Here is a 24689-nt window from a genome sequence, read left to right on the forward strand (position 1 = left end):
CCAGGCACCACGGTAGGCGTTTACATGTTATCTTGTTGAACCTTCACGACAATCCTCTTGTTTTTACAGTTGTCCAGGGTCACGCAGGTAGTCAGTGGTAGAGACAGGATGTGGGCCCAGGTTTTACATGCTCCAAAGTCTGGATTCTTTCCATTGTACTTCAGCGTCTCCCGTGCAAGATGGAAAAGGGGAGAATGCTGGCACTTTCTGAGCATGTACTTGTGGCAGCTCTGTGCTTGATGGAGTTGGTCCAGCTCTTTGAAGATGAGCTTCTGCTTCTGAAGGACCCTCTTCCAGGCCCTTCGGATATGCACATGATCTCCACTGTTCACTGCAGCATCTGACCACCAGGCAGAGGAGCTGGAATGCTGGTGGAGAAAGGAACAGAAATGTGTCTCATTCTCTCATGCAGTATTTGTACGGTATTTAATTGAGCCCTCCTCCTTTGCACCCGTGAATTCCCAGGGCAATTGTGCCTGTCTCTCTCTTTCTTTTAACCTCCTCTTTGTCCCGGGCCAGCAAAATTTAATGAAAAGACAACTGAGAGGTTATGTACATGATGAAAGGAAAATAAATTATCTCAGAGCAGCATGCTTTCTGAAATGAGATTTCAATGTATTAAACAAAAAATATCTTGTCTGGCCAATTATGTTGTTTGTCCAAGAATTATTTTATTGCTCCATTCAGCTGTAGGTCTGTGTAATTAACTGCCATCAGATAAAACAAAAAGGGTCATAATTAAGCAGAAGCTGAGCAATGGGGTTCATGATCTTTTCCCAGTAAGGTTATGATCTTGGAATGTGTGTAGATTCACGACCGTATTTGATGCCTTGTTTAAAACATGGTCTGAAAGGCTGGAGCTGCAAGTAACCTTGGCAACAAAGCAAAAAGGGAGGATGGCCTATTGTGGAATCCAGAGATTTTAGAGCTGAAAGTTTCATGGTAGTCATCTAGTCCAGTCACTTTGTTTGACAAATGAAGAAACTGAGGCTCAGAAATGCTAGATGAACTTAGTCTGAAGACACCCAAGTCATTAAGGTGGAGCTGAGCCGGGAATCCAGGGCTGCAAAGCTGGGGCTTTCCTATTACAGCATATTATTTTGCCTATGGTTTATTTTTGGAGGTTATTTTTGTTTACTTGCTTAACTACATTTAAATGCTTTTATTTTCATTTTTTTGTTGTTTTTAAAATTATAAAAGTAATATATGCTTATTGTAAAGAAATTCAAAACAGATGTATATAGAGTAAACAGTGAGCCATCCTTTCACGTCTCTCTCCCAAATACGTTTTCTCTCCAGAGGAAACCTCTGTTAATGGACTAGTGTGTAATCTTCCTGACTTTTTCCCATGCATTTACAGACACCTCTATGATTTCTTTTTTCATCAGTGGAAACATACTATTGATATTGTTTTGAGGTTTGCCTTTTTCCTTTAACACTTTTTTGTATTACACAAAGATACCTACCTGATTCTTTTTAAAACTGAGATAAAATTCACAAAACATAAAATTCTATCATTTTAAAGTATACAATTTGATGGTTTTTAGTGTATTCACCATGTTGTGCAACCATCATCACTATCTAATTTCAGAACGTTCTCAACATCACCCAAAAAGAAGCCCTGTACCTATTAGCAGTTAGTCTCAATTCCCCTGTCCTTCAGCGCCCTGGCCCTCACTAGTCTATTTTCTGTCTCTCCAGATTTGCCTATTCTGAACATTTCATATAATTGGAGTCAGAGAATATGTGGCCTTTTGCGTCTGGCTTCTTTCACTTAGAGTAAGGTTTTCAAGGTTCGTTCATGTTGCAGCATGTGCTCATTCCTTGTTAAGGATGAATAATATTCCATTGCATGGATAGACTACATTTTGTCTGTCCATTCATCAGTTGATGGCCAATGGGGTTGTTTCCACTTTTTGGCTATCATGAATAATGCTACTATGAACATTTTACATGTTTTTGTGTGACTAAACATTTTCAATTCTCTCAGGTTCATTCTTTTGAATTACTGCATAATATTCTATAATTTGAGTTTACCATATAACCATTTCTCCTATTGATGAACATTTATGTTTTATTCACTTTTAATTACAAATAGTGGTGCAATTCTTATCTCTGTACATATTTCTTTGAGAGAGAGCATAGTGTCCACTGTGTCACGCAGAAGAGAGCACTTGGTGTCTGAATCCCTGCACTGCCACTTACTAGTTGCATTAACTTAAGCAAGTTGCTTAGTCTTTCTGCCCCTGTTTTCTTATCTGTAAGATGGGATAAAAGTGGAACTTACCTCCCAGGGTAAATAATTAACATAAATAAAGCAGCTAAGTCTTGACACATGGCATGTGTTCAATGAATGTTGTTAACATTATATGCAAATATTTCTGTAGGTTAGGTTCCTAGAAATAGAATTTTGGGGTCAAAATATTCATTTTTATAATTTTGAAAGATATTGCTAATTGCCCTCCAATTAGGTTATACCACAGGGATAAGAATGTCTATTTTCTCCACACCCTTGCCAATTCTGAAAATTATTAAGCTATTTGAGTTTTTAGTTTTAATTTTGTCTGTCTCACAGATAAGAATGGCATATTGTTGCTGTAATTTGTATTTCCCTAATTACAACTGAGGTTAATAAATATCTTTTGATGTGTTTATTGGCTACCTATATTTCTCCTACTGTGAATTGCCTGTTTATATCTGAGTCACACTTTTCTATTGGTTTGTAGACTCTATGTATGGTTACTAACCTTTTGTCATATATTTTGAAAACGTTTTCTCTTAGTTTGGTTCTTGCCTTCTAATTTTGTTAACGATATCTTTCGTCATATTGAAGTTCTTAATTTTTATGAAGTCTAGTTATCAATATTTCCCTCCGGAAGATCTCCCATAGACACTTAAAAGCTCAACCTGGAAATGATATGGATTACTTCTACTCACCACTCATTGGTCAGCACGGGTCACACGGCTCCAGCTAACCACAGAGGGACCAGGAAGTATAATCCGAGCCCAAGCCTGGAAGATGAAGAGCAGGAAATATTTGATGGGCAGCTTAAATACTGCCACAACGGTTCAAGTCAGAAAGAGACCGACAGAAACAGGGGAAGATCAATGGAGATGTAAGGGAAGTCTTAACTGCCTCCGGGTATTAGGCAAGAAGACTGTGATCAAGTAATACAGAATTAATTCAGCTGAGTTAGGAAGATAGGGCTTCAGGAAGTAAGCCTGGAACAGGATTCCAAGAGGGCCACATTTTCTGAAGAAGCTGATATCGTTCTTAGCCTTCAAAGAGTGAGCATAGGGATAATGTTTTTGCTCATCAGCCATCCGTTTAATCCTGATTTGAGGAGTTTGTATAGATCATCCAAATATTAAGTCACCAAGCCAGAGGGTATTTTGAACGCACTTGGGGAATGGCAGAGCTGTCTGTTCTTGAATAAATGCCTGCCCAACCCCCATCTTCTGTAAGCGCTCTTAGTACGTGCATGTGCACTTCCATGAGAGGAAAATCAATAGATGGAAATTGAGCTATGTCAAGGAATACATGCATTGTCTGATAGCATCTTTCTGCCAGGAATCTAATATATTGATCAAATTTCCCTCGCAGAGCATCTGTGCAATATACAATAGCAAGACAGGCTAATGGTGGGAATGTTGGCTATACATTATTCTGAAATGCTTCCTTTAACCAAAAAATCAAAGCTTGAGATCTCCATGCAGGGCACTGCCTCGCCTGATGAGTGTCCTAATCTTGCAATTTCTAGGAAGGGTCACAAACAACATGCTGTCCTATCTGTTTCTGTGTTTCACCTGCTCCTTACTGAGGGTGAGAAATGATTTTCTCAGTTGGAATACTCCTCTCAAAGACAGGGTTCTGCCTCCTCCTCTCCTTCGCCTCCACATCTTCCTCCCCCTTCTTTGAGGCAAACCAACATTCCCTTTTTTCCCCAGTAACAGCAGCAAAAGCGTGGGTAGCTATTTGGCGGTAGCTCTACACAGCCACAGAAGTTGTACCTTTGCACTGTGCACATGCTAGTTTGATTGTTGTTCATAATTTTTGTTATTGTTGTTGTTGCTGTTACAAGGTTAGGGTGATGATAAGGAGGAGGAGGAAGGGTTCTCTGCCCGGCTCTTTCAGACGTGCTCCTTCCCAGCTCAGAATGATGACACAGAGGCACAAGGGGTGTTGGCTGACACTCTGTTCATCATTGGTGAGCCTGTCTTCAGCTGCTAAAGAGGAAGGACACACAGAAGCAGAGAAGAGCATGTGCCTGTATTTTTAAATAAACTGCCTTGTGATGCAGAAGGCCTATGAAACATTTCAGATATTGAACCCTAGACACATGGAAAATTACTCACATGGTTTTATATTTTTTTTTCCTCTAATGACTCTAGTAATCCAAAGGGAAATTATTCCGGTTAAACGACTCATTTAAAACACGTTTTTTGACTGTCTCTTGGGCATGGAAGAATCTATTCAAAGATAACAATTTATTATTTAACATTTCGACAGGTGCATGGAAGTACAAGTTGATTGAGTCCAAATAAAGAAATGTGCTATTTTTAACAGCATCTAGATGTTCTTGGCAGAACCTAGGCTAGACTATGTTAGAGGAAAGAATAGGTTTATGATCTTTTTCATTCAGCTTTTCAATTAAGATTTGATAATCAACATAATATTTTAAAAGAAAAACCAAGAATTAGCCTTAGAAATTTTTATGAAGATATGATGAAAGGGTTAGCAAAGAAAAAAGAAAGGAAGAAGAAGAACGCAGAAACAAACCGCCCTGGAACTAGAAATAGATGCACCTGAAATAGAGAAATTGTAATAATTCTATTACTTCATTCCTATTATTGCATAGGTTGTTAGAGGAGATTTCATACATTACAATATGCTTTTATTTCCCTATAATAACAGTATTTCTTCCTTTGTAGATGAAAAATACCATTCTGTTGTAACTTTATCATTCAAATGTGCAATAAATCTAATACGGGATTTTTATATTTTCACAATGTTTTCAAGCATTTCAGACATGTTATTTTATTTAAGAAGCATGCATTCTCATCAAATAGGGAGAGCATGAATTATTATCTGTGTTTTTAACGATGAGACAATGACGACTAAGGTCATGTGGCAAAATAATAAGAAGGTTGGAACACACTTCCTCAACATCAAATCTATTACAACGTACTGCCTCTGTAGTCCAAAAACTTACCACATTTTTGGGCACACACTTACTTTCAGTTTCTTGCTTTTTCCTGGGACTGAGTTTGAGCCCATAGAAGTGCTTGAAAAGTTTTGTTTGATGGATAAAATTTTTATCTTTTCTTCTGAGGGAGTGACAAATGAGTGTTTTGTTCCCTTTGTAGTGAAAATAGACATTATGCTGCACTTGGAAGGCCCAAAGCAGGAGAATTGGCCCCAAGTTACCTTATACTACTTTCCAGTACCTTCACTTGGAGTGTCTTATACTGTGGTTAATTCCAGTAAAAATGGAGAAATTAACATAGGTATGTCATGATAATTGGATATAGACTGTCATAAATCCGAAATGAGAGTTTGAGTAATCACACCATTATGTAACAATCCGATTCCTCTCTCTCTTACTTTTCCTACATTACACAGCGTAGCTCTTTGCTATCATGTGTTTTGTGTTTAAGTCTAGTTTTACCAATCAGTAAATAAATTGAAGGTAGGAATTCTCATTTCTTTTGTAACCCAACAGCTAAAATTTTTAATCTTTAGAATCTTCCTGAAACTTTTTTCATTTAAAAATATTCCATGCTCTCTTTTTTGCTGAATACTATACACTTATTTCCTGCCTTCTGTGTTGAATTTATTATATTCCATAAATATCCATGCTTACTCATTCCTTCATTAATTCCTTTGTTTATACATTGTACATCTAGTACAGCTAACGTGCTTTGTACTCGCATAATCTTTACCACATTGTGTTGTAATTATCTGTTTCTCCTAGATTTGAACTATTTGAGAGCAAAGACTGTGTGTTTGTAATCTTTTCGTTTTAGGAAGTACCTGGTACATCATAGGTATACAACGAATGTATTTAGGTGAATGGCCTCTAGTAAAATGCCACATACTTGGCAGGTCATGACTAAATGCTATCTGGTGGTGAAGACAGCTCTGAGTTCTTTTACTTTGTTTTAATCATTCTTCTTATAAATGAAAAGTTTGAAATATTTGAAAGAACAAGACTACCTTTTGAGCAGAGTTTAAAATTGCCTTACCGTGCAAGATCCTGTTTAGATAAACAACCAACCTATTTTGGGGGTGGCTGGATATTGAATGCCCGTGAAGCTAGTAAATATTTTATTAAATGCGTAATTTTTTCAGTAAGTTCATATATGCATGTTATAATGGCAAAAACCTCAGGTGAGGATCAATATATACTAAATTTTAAATCCTGGTAGAATAAACAGAAAGTAATTTTTTAAAAATGGATATTTATTTCTTTGTTCGTTTGAAATTCTGCCTCTGGTTAAACCAAGCAGCCTTTTCAAAATCATTGGAACTGTAATAACATGCCACTAAATGCTTTTGCTTGTTCAATTTTTCATTTGCAAAGGTAATCCGTGCCTTAAAACCTGGAAACCTTTGAAATATGCATCAGGCAGGAGGCTGGCGTGGAGATTGCCTTGAGGTCAGGGCTTTCAGTTCCTCGGTTGCTGAGTCTGAGGTTTCTGCCAAAGGCCACGAAATATCCCTTCATTAACTGGTTCTTGGCGGCAAAGATAATTAAGAACTAGCCATAGACCAGAATGTTGTAAAAGGATAGATGTCTCCTGTGGTGTGAAAATGGGGCCAAAGACGCTGATCCTCTGACAAGAGTTCTGTACAATCACCACCTCGTAGTTGATGGGGATTTGATTTAACAAAACGGTTTGGAATAAAGCGGCTTTGTAATGCTGGTGGTTTCTGACAGATAGCGCCAGCTTTTACGGTGCTGGCATGCGCAGAGCACAGAGGCGTGACTCCACATGTTGGCAATTCCTCTGGTTTACCAAAGCCCTTCCCCAGGGACTCTCATGTCAGGCCAGTTAGGTGCATGTTTTTACAGGTAGTGGATCAGCTGTTTTCCCTGGAAGTCACCCCCTTCTCTTTCCAGTTTTCCCCTTGAGGGTCACTCAAGGGTGACAAGAAGTTTACTGCTCCTTGAAGGCTGAGCCTGCTATTGCTGCGGCTACCAAAACACAGCCTCAAAGAGACAATGATTTGAACCTGACCTGCTGACTGCTGCCTCTAGACTCCCTGGCACCACTCAGTTTGGGGAGGAAAAAAAATATACCTGGTAGCATTCAAGTCTAGAATTGTAATGAAGTTAGCGTGTCCAGATGTATCCTTTTAAAGGGATTAACCCAGCGTTCCAGGAAGCCTTTGGAGGATAATAAATTATTTACTTTTTCCAAAGGAGATAGGAATAGGAAATCTTCAATTGTGCTCATAGAGATTAGAATTTTAGATAGACCTTTTGCAAGTAGGCAAGAGGTAGCTGTTTGTCTTACACAGAACGCATGCACAGCAAATCTTTGTTTTCACCTGGGTCATTCATTAGTGCATGCGTCTGATCAGGCCAGGGTACCCTGAGCACGCCAATTACACTTTGCTGAAGTCTGCTATAAAAAAATTAGATGATGTGGTTAAAGGAAAAATCCAAAACCATCTTGGGCTGGGAAGGAGGGATTTTGAAATGCTAATATTTGCCTTGGAAGATTACATACTGCTGCTAATCCCTTCCATCATGCAAGGCTCTCCTCCTTTAGCTCATCAAACAGACTTGAACCACTTGCCAAAACCTCTCTTCACACCCTTGACACCAGTCAAACCAGACTCCTTGCCATTTCCCGAACACAGTATCAAATAAATATTTATCAAGTGCATGCTATATGCCAGGCACTGTGTTATGTGTTCTATATACATAGAAGCTCTTTAAGGTGATTAGTAACTGAGCATTCCTTTATTTAGTCAAGAAATACTTAATGAGCACCTACTGTATGTCACGTGTTAGCTAAGCAGTGAGGGTATAATGTGAATAAAGCAGACTTGTTCCTTGTCCTCAGAGAACATATAGTCTAGCAGAGGAGACAGATGCTAAATAATAACAATAAGGGCAGGATAGGAAGACCTAAGGACATAGAGCAAGGAGGTCTGACCCTGACGAAGGGACGTTGACCCTGAGACGTGAAGGAGTTGTAGGCATCAGCCAAAGTAAGAGAGTGAGAGGGAATGCTGAGGCTGAGGGAAGGGTCTGAAGGATTGAGAACAAGGTCAGAGCATGGCACAGTAGTGTGGACTGCACAGCCGATGTTCCTGGTTCAAATCCTGGCTTGCCACTTACTTTCCTTGTAACTTTGGACAAGCCACTTAATTTCTGTGCCTCCATATCCTTATCTTTAAATGAGGATAGCAACAGCACCAAGCTTATATGTTTGTTGTCCTGACAAAGGAGTTGCCACACATATGCCCAGCACATAGTAAGCGATATATAAGCGTTAGCTATTTTAACAAGGACGTAAAGGTATTTTGAGTTACTCTCTAGCCTAGCGTTAGCGTGTAAGAAGTACAGAGTAAGAGGTGAGGTTAGGAAAAAGGATAGGCTTGTATTAAGAGTGGCTGGGGTAGGGAGAGGTTTTGTAAACATGTGAAGGACTTTCTTGAGCTGTAGAGCAGTAGGAAGTCATTGAAGGAATTTAGGCAGGGCAGTGACACAATCAACTTGTCTGAGCCAAGCTGGTGGCCATGGAGATAAGCCAAAGTGTGTGGATTGGCAAAATATCTAAAGAGGTAGAATTAACAACACTTGGTTATGGGTTGAAAGTGTGAATGAGGAAGAGGAAAGAACAAAGAAGAACAACCACCTGGACTAGAAAGAAGCCAGGGTACTTCTCATGCCCAAATGACAGGGAGAAATCTAGGACAGCTGTGGGTTCATGTGGGTTAATGGGTTCAGTGGTGAGAGTTGAGGAGAAACGAAGGGTGCTAGAGATTTGGGGAAGCATGGTTTGAAATACAGGTTGTAGAGAATGGGAGAGAGCATTTAATAGGGAAACCAAGGCAGGGTAGAGGACTCTGGTGAATTTGGTGACGTTTAATTTTTAGTGGCAGCCGACTGCTCAGCTGTGAGGTTTTTTCAGCAGTTCTCTGAGGCAGAAGAGACATGAGCAGCCGACAGCCTTAGGATCAGGATAATGAGATGATGAAAATAATGATCCTATCTAACATTTATGAAAGTTTACTAGGTGCCAGATGCTATTTTAAGAGCTTTAACTACATTCTCTCATTTAATTAGATACAGGCAGGTCTTAAAGTTGCATGAAGTGTACTAGACTGTGGCACATTGACTAAATTCAAGTCAGCAAATAAAACTTTAGCTGTTTGGCATGATTGTTTTATATCAACTGTATTTCTCTGGCCTCACAAATCTATGGGAAGAATTAGGGTCACGATAACAGCAATGAAACAATGTTTCTTTGGCTCTGTCCTACTCTGCAAAATTCCTCTCCTCAAATTCTGTATTCGTTTCCTAGGGCTGCTGTAACAAAGTACCACCAACGGAGGCACTTAAAACAACAGAAATTTATTGTCTCACAGTTCTGGATGCTAGAAGTCCAAAATCAAGGTGTCAGCAGGGCCATGTTCCCTCTGAAACCTGTAGAAGAGAATCCTTCCTTGCCTCTTTCTAGTTTCCGGGGTTGTGGTCAATCCTTGGCATTCCTTGGCTTGCAGCAGGAGCCTTCCACTCTCTACTTCTCTCATCACCTGGTGTTGTCTTGGTATGTCTCTGTCTTCGCTTGGAGTTTTCCTTTTCTTATAAGGACACCAGTCACATTGGATTAGAGCCCACCCTAAGGACCATATCTTAACTTGACTACATCTGTAATGACCCTATTTCCAAGAAGGTCACATTCTGAGGTACTGTGGGTTAGTACTCCAACATATCTTTTTGGGGGACACAATTCAACCCATAATAAATTCTTTCCAAGTAGCTCTCAAAGTGCCCAGGAGTGCCCCTCGGGGTCATGAACTATACTCTTTGTTTCCACACACTTTTCTCCTCTCCTGTTTTGGTTTGTTACAGTGATGGCTCTCATGCTGCCACCAAGGTCAATATACTACTGCAAATGCTTCCAAACCTGTAAAGAAACACCAGAGGGACAATGCTCACTGAAAGTGCCAGCGTCTCCTTGATGCCACTGCAGCCTCGTGTCTTCTGCACCTTCTATGATCCAGCTATGGGTTGGTCTACTGTGACCATTCCTAGTCCTCACACATTCCACATTGTGACCTGACCCTCCACCCGTACCCCCCCGATGGTTTGTAGACTGCTCTACCTTATGCTTTGCTTTTGTCCACTCTTCTGCAGGTCCTGCTCCCTAGGCTCAGCTGGGCTGGAGGACAACCACGATGACATACGCTGTTTGGGACTTAATCATCCCTCTCATTGACACTGACCTTGAACCAGAGTCCTTGAACCAAATTTGTGAGCCTTGCTGCTCTTCCCTTGGTCTGATGGTTGTTATGGTGCCCCTTGGTACAAATAAAACCTCTGCTATAGCCAGACATGCCCAAAAATGTCAACAGGAATCCTAGGGTGAATGCAGATTAGCTTCTCAAGCCAAGACTATGGCTTCCTATGGTATATATTTTAATTAATTTTATACAGAAATTTATCCACAGCATGATGCGTATCATCGATACCTGCTAGGTTAGGCTGTCTCCTGGATCTGCTGCTCAAGATTTGAAATATTGTCTTCTGTCCTACTAGAAAGGGCTTTCTCCACACACTTCGCATTTGGTCTACTCTCCTTCTCTTTCCAAGCCCTCTGAATCCAGCGAGATGGTTGATTTCAGTCCACAGCCCCTTGTAGCCAATCATAGCCTCTCATGCACGTAACACAACCATGCCCAGTAATGTTCAGCAATAGTATGTCTTGATTTCTTTTTCCTGTAAGAGGCCCTGTCATTAAAGTAATTATAAATGTTTGTACCTAATCCTCAGTATGACAGTTTTCACTTTCACCACAGTAAGAAAAGGGTTGACTGTAATTACACCTGGGTGTCTTTGATCCTAACCTACCCCTCCAGGTGTGATACCTTTCTTGTCAACCAAACTATCAATCTAAAGTTGGCTAATCAATTAACAAATATTTTCTGAGTGTTCCTTATGCGTCCTGCAGTAGCAGAAAACAGACAAAATGATCTTTTTGGCAGTTATTATTTTAAACTCTTCAAATTCAGATGATTTCAATCATCCATTCAAGAAGTACTGAGCACTAATATGTGTCAGGTACTGTGCCAGGCACTAGGGGATACAGTAGAAGCAAAACAGACATAATCTCTATCTTCTTAGAGTCTACCATCTGTTGGGGGGGGCCCAGACCTTCACAATCTTACAAATAAACATATGTTTACAAATTTTAATAAGAACTGTAAAGGAAGCATATAGGGTGCCAGGTATTATATTATAGAGAGAACCTAAGTTAGATTGGGCATGGATGGTCAATGATGTTTAAGCTGAAGTTTAAAGGATGAGTGAGAAGGGAGGAGAAGAATATCTCATGCAGAAGAATAGCACATGAGGGGTCAGCTCAGTGGTGTTGTCGTTAAGTTTGTGCACTATGCTTAGGTAGCCCAGGGTTCAGGGCATGCACGTACACACTACTTGTCAAGCCATGCTGTGGAGGCATCCCAAATACAAAATAGAGGAGGATTGCCACAGATGTTAGCTCAGTGACAATTTTCCACAGGCAAAAAGAGGAGTATTGGCAACAGATGTTAGCTCAGGGCCAATCTTCCTCACCAAAAATAAAAAAAAGAGAGAGAGAGAATAGCACATGGGAAGGCTCTGAGGTAGAAAAGAGCTTGGTGCCTCAAAGAAACTGAAGAAAGATATGGAGCAAGAGCACAGTGAATTAGGAGGAAGGTGAGAGTAGACGAAGGAGAGAGAGAGCAAGGACAGATGCTGCATGGCCATGGTAAGGATTCTGGATTCTACTATGTGAACCATGGGAAGCAATGAAAGATTTTAAGCAGGAGAAAGACGTGATGGGATTTATGGGGGACACCAGCTAGGAAGCTATTATTACAGTTAAGGTGTGAGAATATAGTGACTGGTGCTATGGACTCAGGAAGAAGTGAACAGATTCAAGAGAAATTTTGGAGATGGAGTCAACAAATTTTTTCTAGGGGAGTATGAAAAGAAAGCATTAGCCAACATAGATCACTGAATTATTTAGGTTTGACATGAAATAATCCAGAAGTTAACCTCCAGTTCAGCACTGAAGTCACCACTGAGAATCTGTCCCAATGTGTTTCAGGGGCTATATCATCGAGTAAGACCCAAACCTCCAGTTCACGTGCAGACAGAAAAATCAACGTACATTTTAGTGCACGCTTTGCCTGGGGCTGTGTGGTCCACTTCAGGATTTCAGGAAGTGAACAGATGAAAGTTGTTTGCTCTTTTATTTTTAAGACTGTCTTCATAGACCAGCTTTCAGAGATATACAGGGAGCAGGAGCAGGAAATGATGAATGTTTTTCTTTTTTCTTTTTTTAAGATTTAAAATTTTTTTTTTCTCCACAAAGCCCCCCAGTACATAGTTGTTTATTCTTCGTTGTGGGCCCTTCTAGTTGTGGCCTGTGGGACGCTGCCCCAGTGTGGTTTGATGAGCGGTGCCATGTCCGCGCCCAGGATTCGAACCAACGAAACACTGGGCCTCTGCAGCGGAGTGCGCGAACTTAACCACTCAGCCACGGGGCCAGCCCCTATGAATGTTTTTCTTAAGTAGGCAGTCTTCTGCTTGATGTCTCCTCCCCCATTCTTTGCTTTTTCCTGGACATTCACTAGCAGGAGATTTTAGGAATTATCTTCAAAATACACCTAGCAATGTACACCCAAATCTACACTCCTTATGTGCTCCCAGTCACGCTGACATACACCACTTTCTACAGACACACCCTTCTCCCTGTCTCCCCAGATGTGATTCTTTTCATGGCCCCCTTCCCCATCCCTTCTACGCAGATCAGGCTCTCGGAAGACAGCTGGAAAGAAGTGAAATGGGATGCACTGGTGGGAAGGACATGCTGGGCTTCCCTAACTGGTTTTTCTTAACATCAATCTGTCACTAAAAAAGAGGAACTCCTTCCCTCAGAATCAGCACAAAACATATCTTTGTTTTAATTGCCAAGTCAGAGGTTTTTGGCAGCTTGTGGAGGTGTCTTGTGAAGAGGGGGATCTTGCCTCAGAGACTGGTACCCTCATATCAGGAACACTAAAGACTTACAAGAGAGGAATACATTTCTGCTCCAACCTCTCACTTTCTCTAACCTCTCAACTATGTTAATTTAAAAAGACAAAACTAATATGCCCAAATGTTGATAGTAGTTTCTCCTGGGTGATGAGATGGGGGTCTATTTTTTCTACTTCTTTTACACTTTTTGGTGTTTTCTAAATTCTCTACAATTAGTGTGTATTAATTTGATGATTAACAAAAAAACCTAAAATTAAAATCAAACATCCTTGAGGTTGGGAATTTTTTGATTGGCTGTATTTGCAACCGAACAGAGTACCAAAAGGCTCTTACGTACCCCAGGAGGACTCTTGGTACATTTGATAACAAGACCCCCAATCTCTGAATCTTCCGACTTGTCACTTTTCTGGATAGTCTATATCACCCCTTGCTTACAAGTCTCTCACTCTAGCTCAAGTTTCCAGCCATCCCCAGTGTTGGGGAAAGAGCCTAGATTCTAACAACATGTTTTTATAACAAGGATGGATCTGCATTGATCCAAAAATTGTCATGCTTATCACTCCTGGGGTGGGGGGGAAGCATATACTTAAGAAGATATTTATATTACTATGTGGAGTCTACTGTGTTAAGTGCTGTTAAGAGTGAATAAAATAGGAATGGTTCCTGTCCCTAAGGAGCTAGCTGCAATTTGGGAAAGGTTATTTCTCCAACTTTATAGATGTAAGTGTTGGCAGAAAACAGCGACTCTTCTTCTTTGATCAAGACATCTGTGGGACTCATAAAAGACAAAGGCATGTCAAAGTGAGCTACATAATGGCCTGCAGCAATTTTTATAGCCTGAATAAAAGGCAAAAGCTCTTTTAAGTAACCAAAACAAATAATCTAAACGATGATTCCGTAATCATTTTGATTCAATAACAAAATAAACAAATCTTGTACTTTTTCATTCTTTGCAGTGTTGTCTGGTTTGTTTTGCTTTTTGGTCAGAGCTTAAGTACAGATAACACAAAGCCACCGTAGCAATTTTAAGCAGGAAGACCTGAATACAAGGAACTAGGTGCTTACAAATTCATTGGAAGGGCTGGAGGAGTGGGCTGCTGGCTGAGAAATCAGAAAAGCCCTAGATGAACTCCTGACTCCAAGGGGATGTTCATTCCTCTTCTAGTTTGGTCACAATACCACTTTTACATCCTATAACATAAAGTCTGACTTATAAAGTTCACCACCTCCAGCAGAGTACCATGAAATACTAGAGAAAAAGGAAAGGGTAAACAAAGGAAATTCCTGACTATATGCATGACAAAGCAAGGAAGAAAACGGGGCAGCTAGTAGAGACCTTATTTCTGCATCTGATCCCAGGGCCATAGTTGATATTTATAACTTTCTTCCACTCCCATCTCATTTTTTTTTTTTTTTTTTTTTTTACCTTCAACCAGCACCTCAGATAGTCCTGCTACTTTATCTGATGGGGAAACCCAAACTTCCATCCTAAGCGGTCTGAACCCTTGGTGATCCTGCCTGTGTTGGGGTGGTATGTCTTTAATTAATTTTTGCTACTGGGCAGAGCAGCACAAGAGGGTGCTCTGGAGGTTCCCCTTAGTTCTAGATCCCCTCCTACTCATCTAGTTCATTTTTAGTGGACACTCTGTTTCCCCTTGAAAATCAGGACCAATCACTCCAGCAATACAGGAACCCCCCTTGTACTTGTTGATTTAACAACATGAAGACCCATATTAGCTAAATGGCTCTCTCAACTTCCCCTTTAATGGAACCATTGTTGAGTCTTCAGGTGCAAGCAATCTTTCTCTGGGTTTTAAGCCTTCTAAATCACCAGAGGCAAGCATTATGAGAAACAGATACAAAAACTTTGTGATTGGCTCTTATATGTAATAAGAGATGGTACTACCCATCCACTCCTTGGTTTCTAGACTCATAACCTCTGGGAGAAGCAGTATCATATATTGGTTATTGGTTAGAGCATTATCTCATTCTATAGCATAGCACTCCAACTACTGAGAGTAGTGTCCCCTCACTGGTACCATAACTGAGTCTTCAATAGGTTATAACACCGTTCTGTAAGGTCATGTGCTTGTAGGTGATGGGATACACGGTGAGACCAGTGAAATCTATAGACATTTGCCCTTCCTCTGACTTCTTTGGTAGAAGAATTATTAAATGGGACACTGTGATGGTAAATAGAGACGTTCACTCACGGTATTTCTGGCAAAAACATCGTTGGCAGAAAAGGCAAATCTGTATCTAGAATAATTACCTACTCTAGTGAGGATAAGTTACTTCCTCTCCTCCCCACTCCTATGATGGAAAGAGATCAAGGTAATCAACCTGCTGCCAGGCATCTAACTGGTCTACCCCCACCCCAAATATGGTATTATGTTAGAGACTCAGTATTGGTCTCTGTTGGCAGGCTAAGCAATCAGCAGTTGTCAGATCAGCCTTGGAGAGGGGAAGGCAATATTTTTGAGCCCCTATGTATCCTTCATCCCTGCCACTATGAGCATTTGATCCACAAGCCCATTGACCAAGACCTAGGGTAGCTGGGGAGAAAGGCAGACTGACATTCATAAAAATCATTCCATGTATCTGATTATTGAGTACTTTCCTGCCAACAGCTATGGGTGAAGTTCTTAATCTCTATGACCCATTCAGGGTTCTTGCCCATAAACAGGGAAATCTGACTCTTGTTAACTTAAGCAGAAATAGATTTTATTGGATAGCTTTGGGTTGCTCACAGTATCAATATGCAGGCTGGTAAACAAATCTAAGAAAAAGGCAGAAGCCAAGGAAAGCTTACAGCCGAGGACAAAGCGAAAGGCAAAAGATCTTGGGTCAAACTTGATGCCTCTCTTTTGCTCACATCCCACATCTAATCCACCAGTAAATTCTGCTCACTCTATCTTCAAAATATACTCAATTTCTAACCACTTTTCATTGCTCCACTACTAGCCTGGTCCAAATCACCATCATTTCTTCCTTGGATTATTATAATACTGTCTTTACCAGTGTTCATATGTTGTGGGCTGACTTGTGTCCCTACCAAAAAGATACATCGAAATTCTAACCCCCAGTACCTGTGAATGTGATCTTATTTGGAAGTAGGTCTTAGCAGATGTAATTGAGTTATGATGAAGTCATACTCAATTATGGTGGGTCCTAATCCAATAAGACTATTGTCCTTATAAGAAGAGAAAACAGATGCAAGGAGGGAGAACAGCCCTGTGAAGATTCAGAGACACACAGGGAGAATGTCATTTGATGATGAGGGCAGAGACTGGAGTTATGCAGCTGCAAGCCAAGGAATGCCAAGAATTGCCAGCCACAATAGAAGCTAGGAGAAAGGCATGGAACAGATTATTTTGATAGAGCATTTGAGAGCACATAAGGCTGCTGAAACCTTGATTTCAGACTTCTGGCCTCCAGAACTGTGAGAGACTAAATTTCTGTTGTTTTCAGCCACTCAGTTTGTGGTAATTTGTTATGATAGCCCTAGGAAACTAATTTACCTTGGTTTTTCTTTTTCTCCTCTGAAGACTACTTTCCACACAGCAAAAATATATATGATTTATCCGATTGATGATGTCACTCAAAAACTACCATTTCCTCAAAAAGATAAACATAGAATTACCATATGATCCAGCAATTCCACTGCTAGATATATGCACCAAAGAATTTAAAGCAGAGACTCAAGCAGATACTTGTAAACCAATGTTCATAGCAGCATTATTTACAGTAGTCAAAAGGTGGAAACAACCCAAATGTCCATCAACAGATGAGTGGAAAAACAAAATGTGGTGTATTTGTTTAGCACTAGCAAATAATATAAATGGTTAGTGATTACCACTAACAAATGGTATGTCTACCACTAACAAGTGGCAACAATGCAATATTATTCAGACTTAAGAAGGAAATGCTGATACATGCTACAACAGGGATGAACCTTGCAAAGATTATATTAAAGGAAATAAACCAAATACAGAAGGACAAATATTGTATGATGCCACATATATAAGGTACCTAGAATAGGCAGAGAGACAATAATTCATAGAGACAGAAAATAGAATAGAGGTTACCAGAGGGTGGGGGGAGGAAGGAATGGAGAGTTATTGTTTAATGAGAATAGAATTTCTATTTGGGATTATGAAAAAGTTCTAGAAATAGATAGCAATGATGGTTGTACAACATTGTGAATGTACTTAATGCCAGTGAATTATACATTTAAATCATGGTTAAAATGGACAATTTTATGTTTTGTATATTTTACCACAAGTTTTATAAATGCACAGAAAAGAAGGATGGTTATTACCACATGTAAAGGAAAACAAAATCCCTAAAACAAAAATTTCCAAAGGCTTCAATTCACTCAGAGCCCAAGTTTTCACCTTGGCCTACAAGGCCCTGGGTGATTTGGCTCCCAACTACCTGGCTGACTTTATATCTCTCCCTGAAACACTTTTTAACCACACTGGCATCCTTGCTGTTCCTCCAACACACTCAGCACATTCTAGTCTTGGGGCCTTTGCACTTGCTGATTCCTCTGCTTTGAATCCTACTCCCCAACGAGACCCCCATTGTCAACCCATATCTACATAGTTCTCTCCCTCCCTTCCTTCACATCTCTGGTTGAAAGTCACCTTATCAGTAAGGCCTTTCCTGACTACCCTATATAAAATCATACAGCAATCTTCTTATCTCTCACTCTGCTCTGTCTTTCTCCATACACTTATCCCCATCTATGTGATTGCATACTAGTTGATTTATTTATTGTCTGCATCCTCCCATTTGACTGAAATCTCCATGAGGTCAAGGACTTTGTTTTGTTCACTGTTCTATCTAGCACAGTGCCTAGAACAGTGCTTGGTAAGTAGTAGCTGCTCAATAAGGATTTGTTGAATGAATGAATGAATGAATGAATATTTAAATACTCTTCTGTAACTTGCAAAATACCCTCCTTGCTCCTTAGAAAACTCAAGGTGTACTTAATCAAAACTGTGTCAAAATAAAGATATTTCTAGAAATTACTGAATTGAACTGTTTGAAACTTCATTTGTAAATGCTCTATGGTAGCTTTTTTTGTTGTTGAGGGGGGTACTTAGTGCCCTGGTGCTGTTGTTCTAAATATTTTTGGGGTATGGAAACTTTTGAGAAATAATGTGGACCCTTTCTCGAGAAAAATATTCAAATGCACAAGGTTTTGCATGTAATTTTACGGAGGTCGTGGACTGTCTGAAGCTCCTCTGTTGAACGCTATTAGGTCTATAAGCCTATCATCTTTCAAAGCTGGCCTGGGCCCCATATAATTCCGAGCCTGGGCTGCACTGGGAACGTGATCTTTTTACTCCTTTGATGCCCTAGCTTATTCAGCTTCAGTGGGAGGTGTAGCTTAAGATTTGATCCCTCTGCAGGTCAGTTCCTCACCCTTCAGCATGATCACCAGTCTCATTTGCTCAAGCAACACTTTGACTTTATATTTATCACACATAATTCTAAGCTTTAGAACAGTTACTTTGTGGTAAGTATAACTGTTCCCCAACTTAGAATTATGTGTGATAAATATAAAGTATTCAGACTCAGCACTTATGAATTTCTAGATAAATTGCTGAGTATGCTATTAAATCCTCACTTGTGGTCATCCTGCAACACGTACACAGAATAAACACAATTTAGGATGCACAAAAGCAAAATGCTGTTCACTGCTAAGCTTTCTGCAGCCCTCCATACTATCGAAGCCACTTTCACTGAGGTTACTAATGACTCTTTAATACTAAGGCCAATGGCCTAGGAGTCACTCTACTCAATTTCTCTGTAACATCTGACATTGTTGGTCACTGCCTCCCTTATGAAACTTTCATCTTTTTATGGCTTCTTTGACACTGTTTTCTCCGAATTATCATGCTGCCCACTCTGGCCACACCCTAGCCTCCTTCCTTGTCCGATCTTCTTTATCAGACTCAAACCAGGATGTTCCCTTGAACTTCTTTCCATTTTGGTGTATGCTCTTTCCCTGGGCAGACTTACCAGGACTTAATTATCACCTAAATGTGAATGGCTCCCCAGTCTTCAGGCTTGCTCTCTCTTTCCAGCGCTCTAGATCTGTATTTCCAATTGAAGTATTGCATTTCTCATAGATTCCTAACTATCGAACACATCCAATAATGCCCCAAACTTGCCTTCCACTTCCATTCCTTATAGCAGCATCATCAACCCAGTCACTAGAGTTAGAGTCACATGTCACACCTCTTTCTGTCCATCACTACGACTGGCCTGGGACATTCCATCAACAGGCAGCATAATGTAGTGGTTAAGAGCAAGGACTCTGGAGCTGGATTGCCAGGGTTCAAACCCAGCCCCACCACTTACTAGGTAGGTGAACTTGAACCAGATTTTTAACAGCTCTGTCTCAGTTTACTCATCTCTAAAATGAGGATAATGCTAATAGCTACCTCCTGTGGTCCTTGTGATGATTAAATAAGTTTGTATTTGTAAAGCACTTGGAACAGTGTCTGGCATGGAGTAAATGTTACATGGGTGATTGCTAATAAACTGGTCTCTAGTTTGCCCCCACTCTATCCATTCTTCACACTGCTAACAGAAGTTTTTGAGGGGCTGCCAATTATTGAGTGGTCAACCAGAGGCCAGTCATTGTGGGAAGTACTTTATATACAGGATCTCATTTAATCCTCACAACAACCTGTTAGGGAGGTGTTATTCCCATTTGAGAGATGAAAAAACCGAGGTGTTAAGCGCTAACGTACTTTGCCCAAGGTCACACAGATTATAAATGCCAGGGCTGGGATTTTATTTCAGGTCTGTCTATTCCCTGCGCTAGTGTTCAAAACCAGGAAGCTATATTATATTGCTTTCCCAAGCCTGAGTTAGTCACTTATTCCTTCAAAGATCCCGCACTGCCTATACTGTCATGATCTATTCCTTCACAATCTTGTTCCCACTTAACTTGACTTCCTGAAACTTCCCTCTATGTAGACTGCCTTTTCCTCCTTCTTCCCTCTCTCTCTCCCTTCTTTCTTTCCCTTATTCCTTCAACATTTATTGAATGTTTGAATGCCAGGCACCATGCTAAATTGGGGAAAACAGGAGAAATGAGCAATTTGTCTTCACAGAGCTCATAGTCTGACACAAATTATTACTGACAATACGTTGAGGGGAGTTCACCAAGGGGATATGGGACCCAGATTGAGGAAAAGAGGGGATAAGGAGAGTTCCCCTGAGGAGGGAACATTTAGCCACCTTAAAGGATACTCAGGTCAGACAACTTCTTGCCATTCTCTAACAATACTGACTTCTTGCCTTTTGCCTCTGAGATTTTTGGGGTGTCTTTCTCCCTGTCAGATCATTGTTTAAGACTGTATTTCAAAACCACTTTCTCTGGGATGCTATCCTTTCCTTCCCAGTCAGTTGGATGTTGGTTTCCTTGTACATGCCTCAGTTACAGCACACATCGCATTGTAGTCTAGCTACTGGTCTATTTGCCTGCCTTTCTGACTGGATTGTGATGTCCTCCAAGGAAAAGACAGAGTCTTATTCATTTTTGAACTGTCCTTCATTTCCCAAGTGGCACGACTGGCATATCATAGTGTTCAATACAGTTTTGTTAAATGAAGAGTTATTTGCCTATTTACAAAAGAAAGTGTAAGGCAAGGGGGCCTTCTGATTCAGAGTAAAACTATTCAGTCCACCATCGTCATTCGCACTACCTAGCACAGAAAGTAGGTGCTCTGCAGAAAGTAGGTGTTCAATAAATACTAAGTATGTGATGGTTCTGTGAGTGAAATATCTGATGCAATGCTAGGAATGAGGAAACATTATTAAATATGCTTTTGGAGATAAATTAAGATTTTCATGTCCAACTGAGTGTCAGGGCTCTGGATCGGCCATGAGAAAAATTAAGAATTGTTGGTTATAGAGTATTGAGGATTTCCTTTCTTCCCTGGGTTGGACCATGGTTCCAGAATCTTGTGTACAGTTAAGGCACCAAGATATGCTTCTGTTGGGAGAAGGATGCCATGGTCTATAGCAGTTGCTGCCCAGAGTCTACCATTCTAGTCCGTATCCGGCTAAAGGCTCAGCTATCACTTTTGCAGCTGTTCCTGGTTCCGTCTTCCTAGGCACACCATGCAGTCATTTCCTCTCTGTGGTTGTTCCTCCTTCCTGGGAGTGTAGCCCTCTCTTTTGCCTCTCTCTTTCTCTTGGCAACATTGACCTCCAGTAGAGGCAGCACAGCGAAATTGTTGTGGTGGCCAGAGGGCTATGGTGCTGAGGTGTGGAGAGTCCTTACTCCTTCTCTTTTTCTTCTTCTTTTTTGACCCTGATTACCCTTTCACTAGAAGTTGAGGCTTTTGTACAACAAAAGTCAGAAAGACTCATAGCCTATGCCTATTTTCCATCATGCCTCATGCCTCTTTTGAGGAAATGATTGCAGAACCCCTACTAGCATGAATTAAGAGGGAGGGAAAGGGGGAAAATACATGGAGGTAAAAAGCCAACAGTAGATACTGATAGCTCAGAATACTGTCCTCATCACAGTAGTCCGCTAATCTCTTTGAGTCTCATCAAAATTGTGAGAATTAAAGGACGAAGTACGTGGAAGGGGTTTAGAATAGTGTTTGGTACATGGACAGTGAGTGCTTACTAAACATGAGCTATTATTATCCAGGGCTCCTCCACTCAGGAAAAGACCCGGGTTTCTGTCCCAACTCAGGTCCTCCAGGACAATCTCTCCTACACTCATAGTGCCAAGCTGTGTGAGTGATCTATTCCCCGTGCTCCTTGAAGACAGTTCTGCCTGGATGCCAGACCCAGTTCTGGTCTCCCTAGGGGTGGGGTTACTATCGTACCTCTAGGGGATTCTCTTTCCTCTTAACATTGATTTCCCTCTCAACCGCACTCCTAATCTCTAGGAAGCTCAGCCACAAGTCAAGGTGGTACCCTCCCGTCCTGGTTTGGGCCCAGGTGTTGTTACTGGTCTTTCTGGTAGCCCATGGGACTAGATAATTACACTAACATTCAGAAGCAGCATGCCAATTTTGGCACTGATGTCTTTAATTAAATTCAACAAGTATTTATTGAGCACCTAGAGCGTGTAAACTACGGTTCCTTTAAATATATTTGGCCCTTAACTATTTAGTCTGTTTCAGTTACTCAACTTGGACTAATCCTGATCCATCCTTAACGGTTTTATGAAGAATAAATATTAAAACGGAAAAATATTGCTACAGTTCTTTGCAAAAATAAATGTCTCGTGTGGATTATTGTTGCTACAGTATTAATATTAATTGCAATAACAACACTGCTGCTTCCCAAGCAGGCGGTAGAGAGCAGCTGTAACGCCAACAGGAGGCAGACGGAAGAGGTCAGGGGAGGTGCCTCCAGCACGTCCGGCCCAGAAGGGGCGGGGCCTTCAGGAATGTACCCCAACCCCACCCCTTACTCCGCCCCTTTCGTCGTGCGGCGTAGGCGGTTACCATGGCGATGACGTCTAGAGGGCGGGGCGGGGCGGGGCTATGGAGAGGAGGAGGAAGATGGCGGGAGGGCGGCTCTGAGGAGACCTCGGCGGCGGCGGAGGAGGAGAGAAGCGCAGCGCCGCGCCGCGCCGGGGCCCATGTGGGGAGGAGTCGGAGTCGCTGTTGCCGCCGCCGCCGCCGCCGCCGCCTGTAACTGCTGGACCCGAGTGGGAGTGAGGGGGAAACGGCAGGATGAAGTTCGCCGAGCACCTCTCCGCGCACATCACTCCCGAGTGGAGGAAGCAATACATCCAGTATGAGGTACCGGCGGCGGCCCGGGTGTGGGAGGACTCGGAGGGGCCGCCGTCTCTCCAGTCCCGACCTCCACCGCCGCCTTCCGCTCCCGCTCCCGCCCCGCGCCCGGGCGGACTTTGCCCCGGTGCCGCGGGGAGCCACTGCGGCATCCCCGCCGCGGCCGGCCCCCTCCGGGCCCCGCTGACCTTCCCCTCCCCCGCAGCCCCGCCGCCGCCGGGGTAACGGATATGCAGGCGGCGGGCCGGGCGGGAGGGCACAGCCCGGCCGGGGCTGGGGAACGGTGCTGGAGGGCGAGCCGCAGGTGGGGGCGTCGGGGTGAGGGCGGCCCGGGGTCGCGGGGGGTCCGCGCCGATGCCCCCTGCCTGAGCGCCCTGACCTCGCGTCCCCACCCTGGGCGAGCGCCCCCTCGCCAAGGTTAGGTCTTGCTTCTCTGCTCACCTCTCGCCGAGGAATCCTCCTCTTCCGAGAGGAGCCCCTCCGGTGATTTCCTTCATTCCACAGAGCCCTTCGGCTTTCCCCCGCTTGCCCAGTGTTGACAAAGGCTTTGTAGCAGGGTTGAAACTTGATTTAAACGTCTATCACATAGGCAGTGGTTACAGGATGCAAACGGATTGGAATCAACTATTCTGTTTTGATAACAAGACGGGGACTTGTCTTTTTACTGATTGCATGAAGTGTACAAAGTAATCCCGTCTTTGGTTTGGGCTGTTCTGTTGTTTTGGAATAGAGTGAAGGGGGAAGAGGAAGGTGGAAAGAAGAGAATTATTAAAATTTTCAGCTTCTCTTTCCTAAAATTTTTGTTAGCTAGGGAGCAAAGTACTATATTGTAAACAACGTACTTTTAAAACATACTTGTGTATTATAGAAGTCATGCCCCCCCCCCCCCCAATTTCTGTGATAACAGCTCCTGGGGGGTATTTAAAAGATAGTGATGAGGAACCTAATATTGATATGGGGGAAAAGTAAAGATAATGAACCCATTTATATATTCAGAAGGCAGGATACCTGAGGGGCTTTAAGCATTGCAGTAGGTTATTCTCAGTAGCTGGCAATTCAGCTCCTGGATAGAGAAAGAAAGACTTATCTATAACCTCCAGGAATTCACATCTGTGTTATGTGCAGGAACAAAGAGTATAAAATCAATATGAACACGAATATGCTGGTTAGATTTTATGAACTAAAATCTTTTAGTTCTCCATTTAATTTCTATTTAAGTTCAGTGATAGGATGTTTAGGCAATAACATGAGTTTATTTATTTATGTAGCATTTGTAATGATTGAAGAAAACAGGGAAAGGGTAGATGGGCTAAACAGAACCTAGCAGATTGTAAAATAAACTCACGTTGTAATATACAGAATTTGATTATTGCCAGAAATGAAAGGCCTAGAATTATTAATGCTTTCTTGTCAATTAATTTTCTTACAGTGTTTTGTGGCTGCATTTTGTGAGAATGAAATAAGAGACTAGCTTTTCAGCCTGTAGAGTTTTTGATTTATTGTTTCTAATAATATTCGGTCAGTTTTAAAACCTTGGCTAGAGTCCAGACGATGGTTTTTATTGAAAGGAAGGTATTGGTCTTTCATCTTTTTAGTAGTAATTTTCAGCACCACTGCCAGTTCTTCATAGAGGCAC

At 41.6% G+C, this 24689-nt stretch overlaps 1 protein-coding gene and 1 long non-coding RNA gene across 2 annotated transcripts in view; one reads left to right on the forward strand and one right to left on the reverse strand.

Annotated features, from left to right (window-relative positions):
- Positions 1–15: 15 nt before the first annotated feature.
- Positions 16–23598, reverse strand: LOC111773457 (uncharacterized). Its single transcript, XR_002807893.2, has 3 exons — positions 23495–23598; positions 2938–3012; positions 16–368 (listed from the first exon to the last, which is right to left on the reverse strand). It is a non-coding gene; the product is annotated as an uncharacterized lncRNA (long non-coding RNA).
- XPR1 (xenotropic and polytropic retrovirus receptor 1) overlaps positions 22779–24689 on the forward strand; it is a 198600-nt gene continuing 196689 nt past the window's right edge. Inside the window, exon 1 of the mRNA XM_023640652.2 lies at positions 22779–23062. Coding sequence (XP_023496420.2) covers positions 22994–23062 — 69 coding nt within the window. The 5' untranslated portion in view covers positions 22779–22993. The remainder of the gene's footprint in view (positions 23063–24689) is intronic.

This window comes from Equus caballus, chromosome 5, assembly GCF_041296265.1.
Source record: "Equus caballus isolate H_3958 breed thoroughbred chromosome 5, TB-T2T, whole genome shotgun sequence".
Lineage (NCBI taxonomy): Eukaryota > Metazoa > Chordata > Mammalia > Perissodactyla > Equidae > Equus > Equus caballus.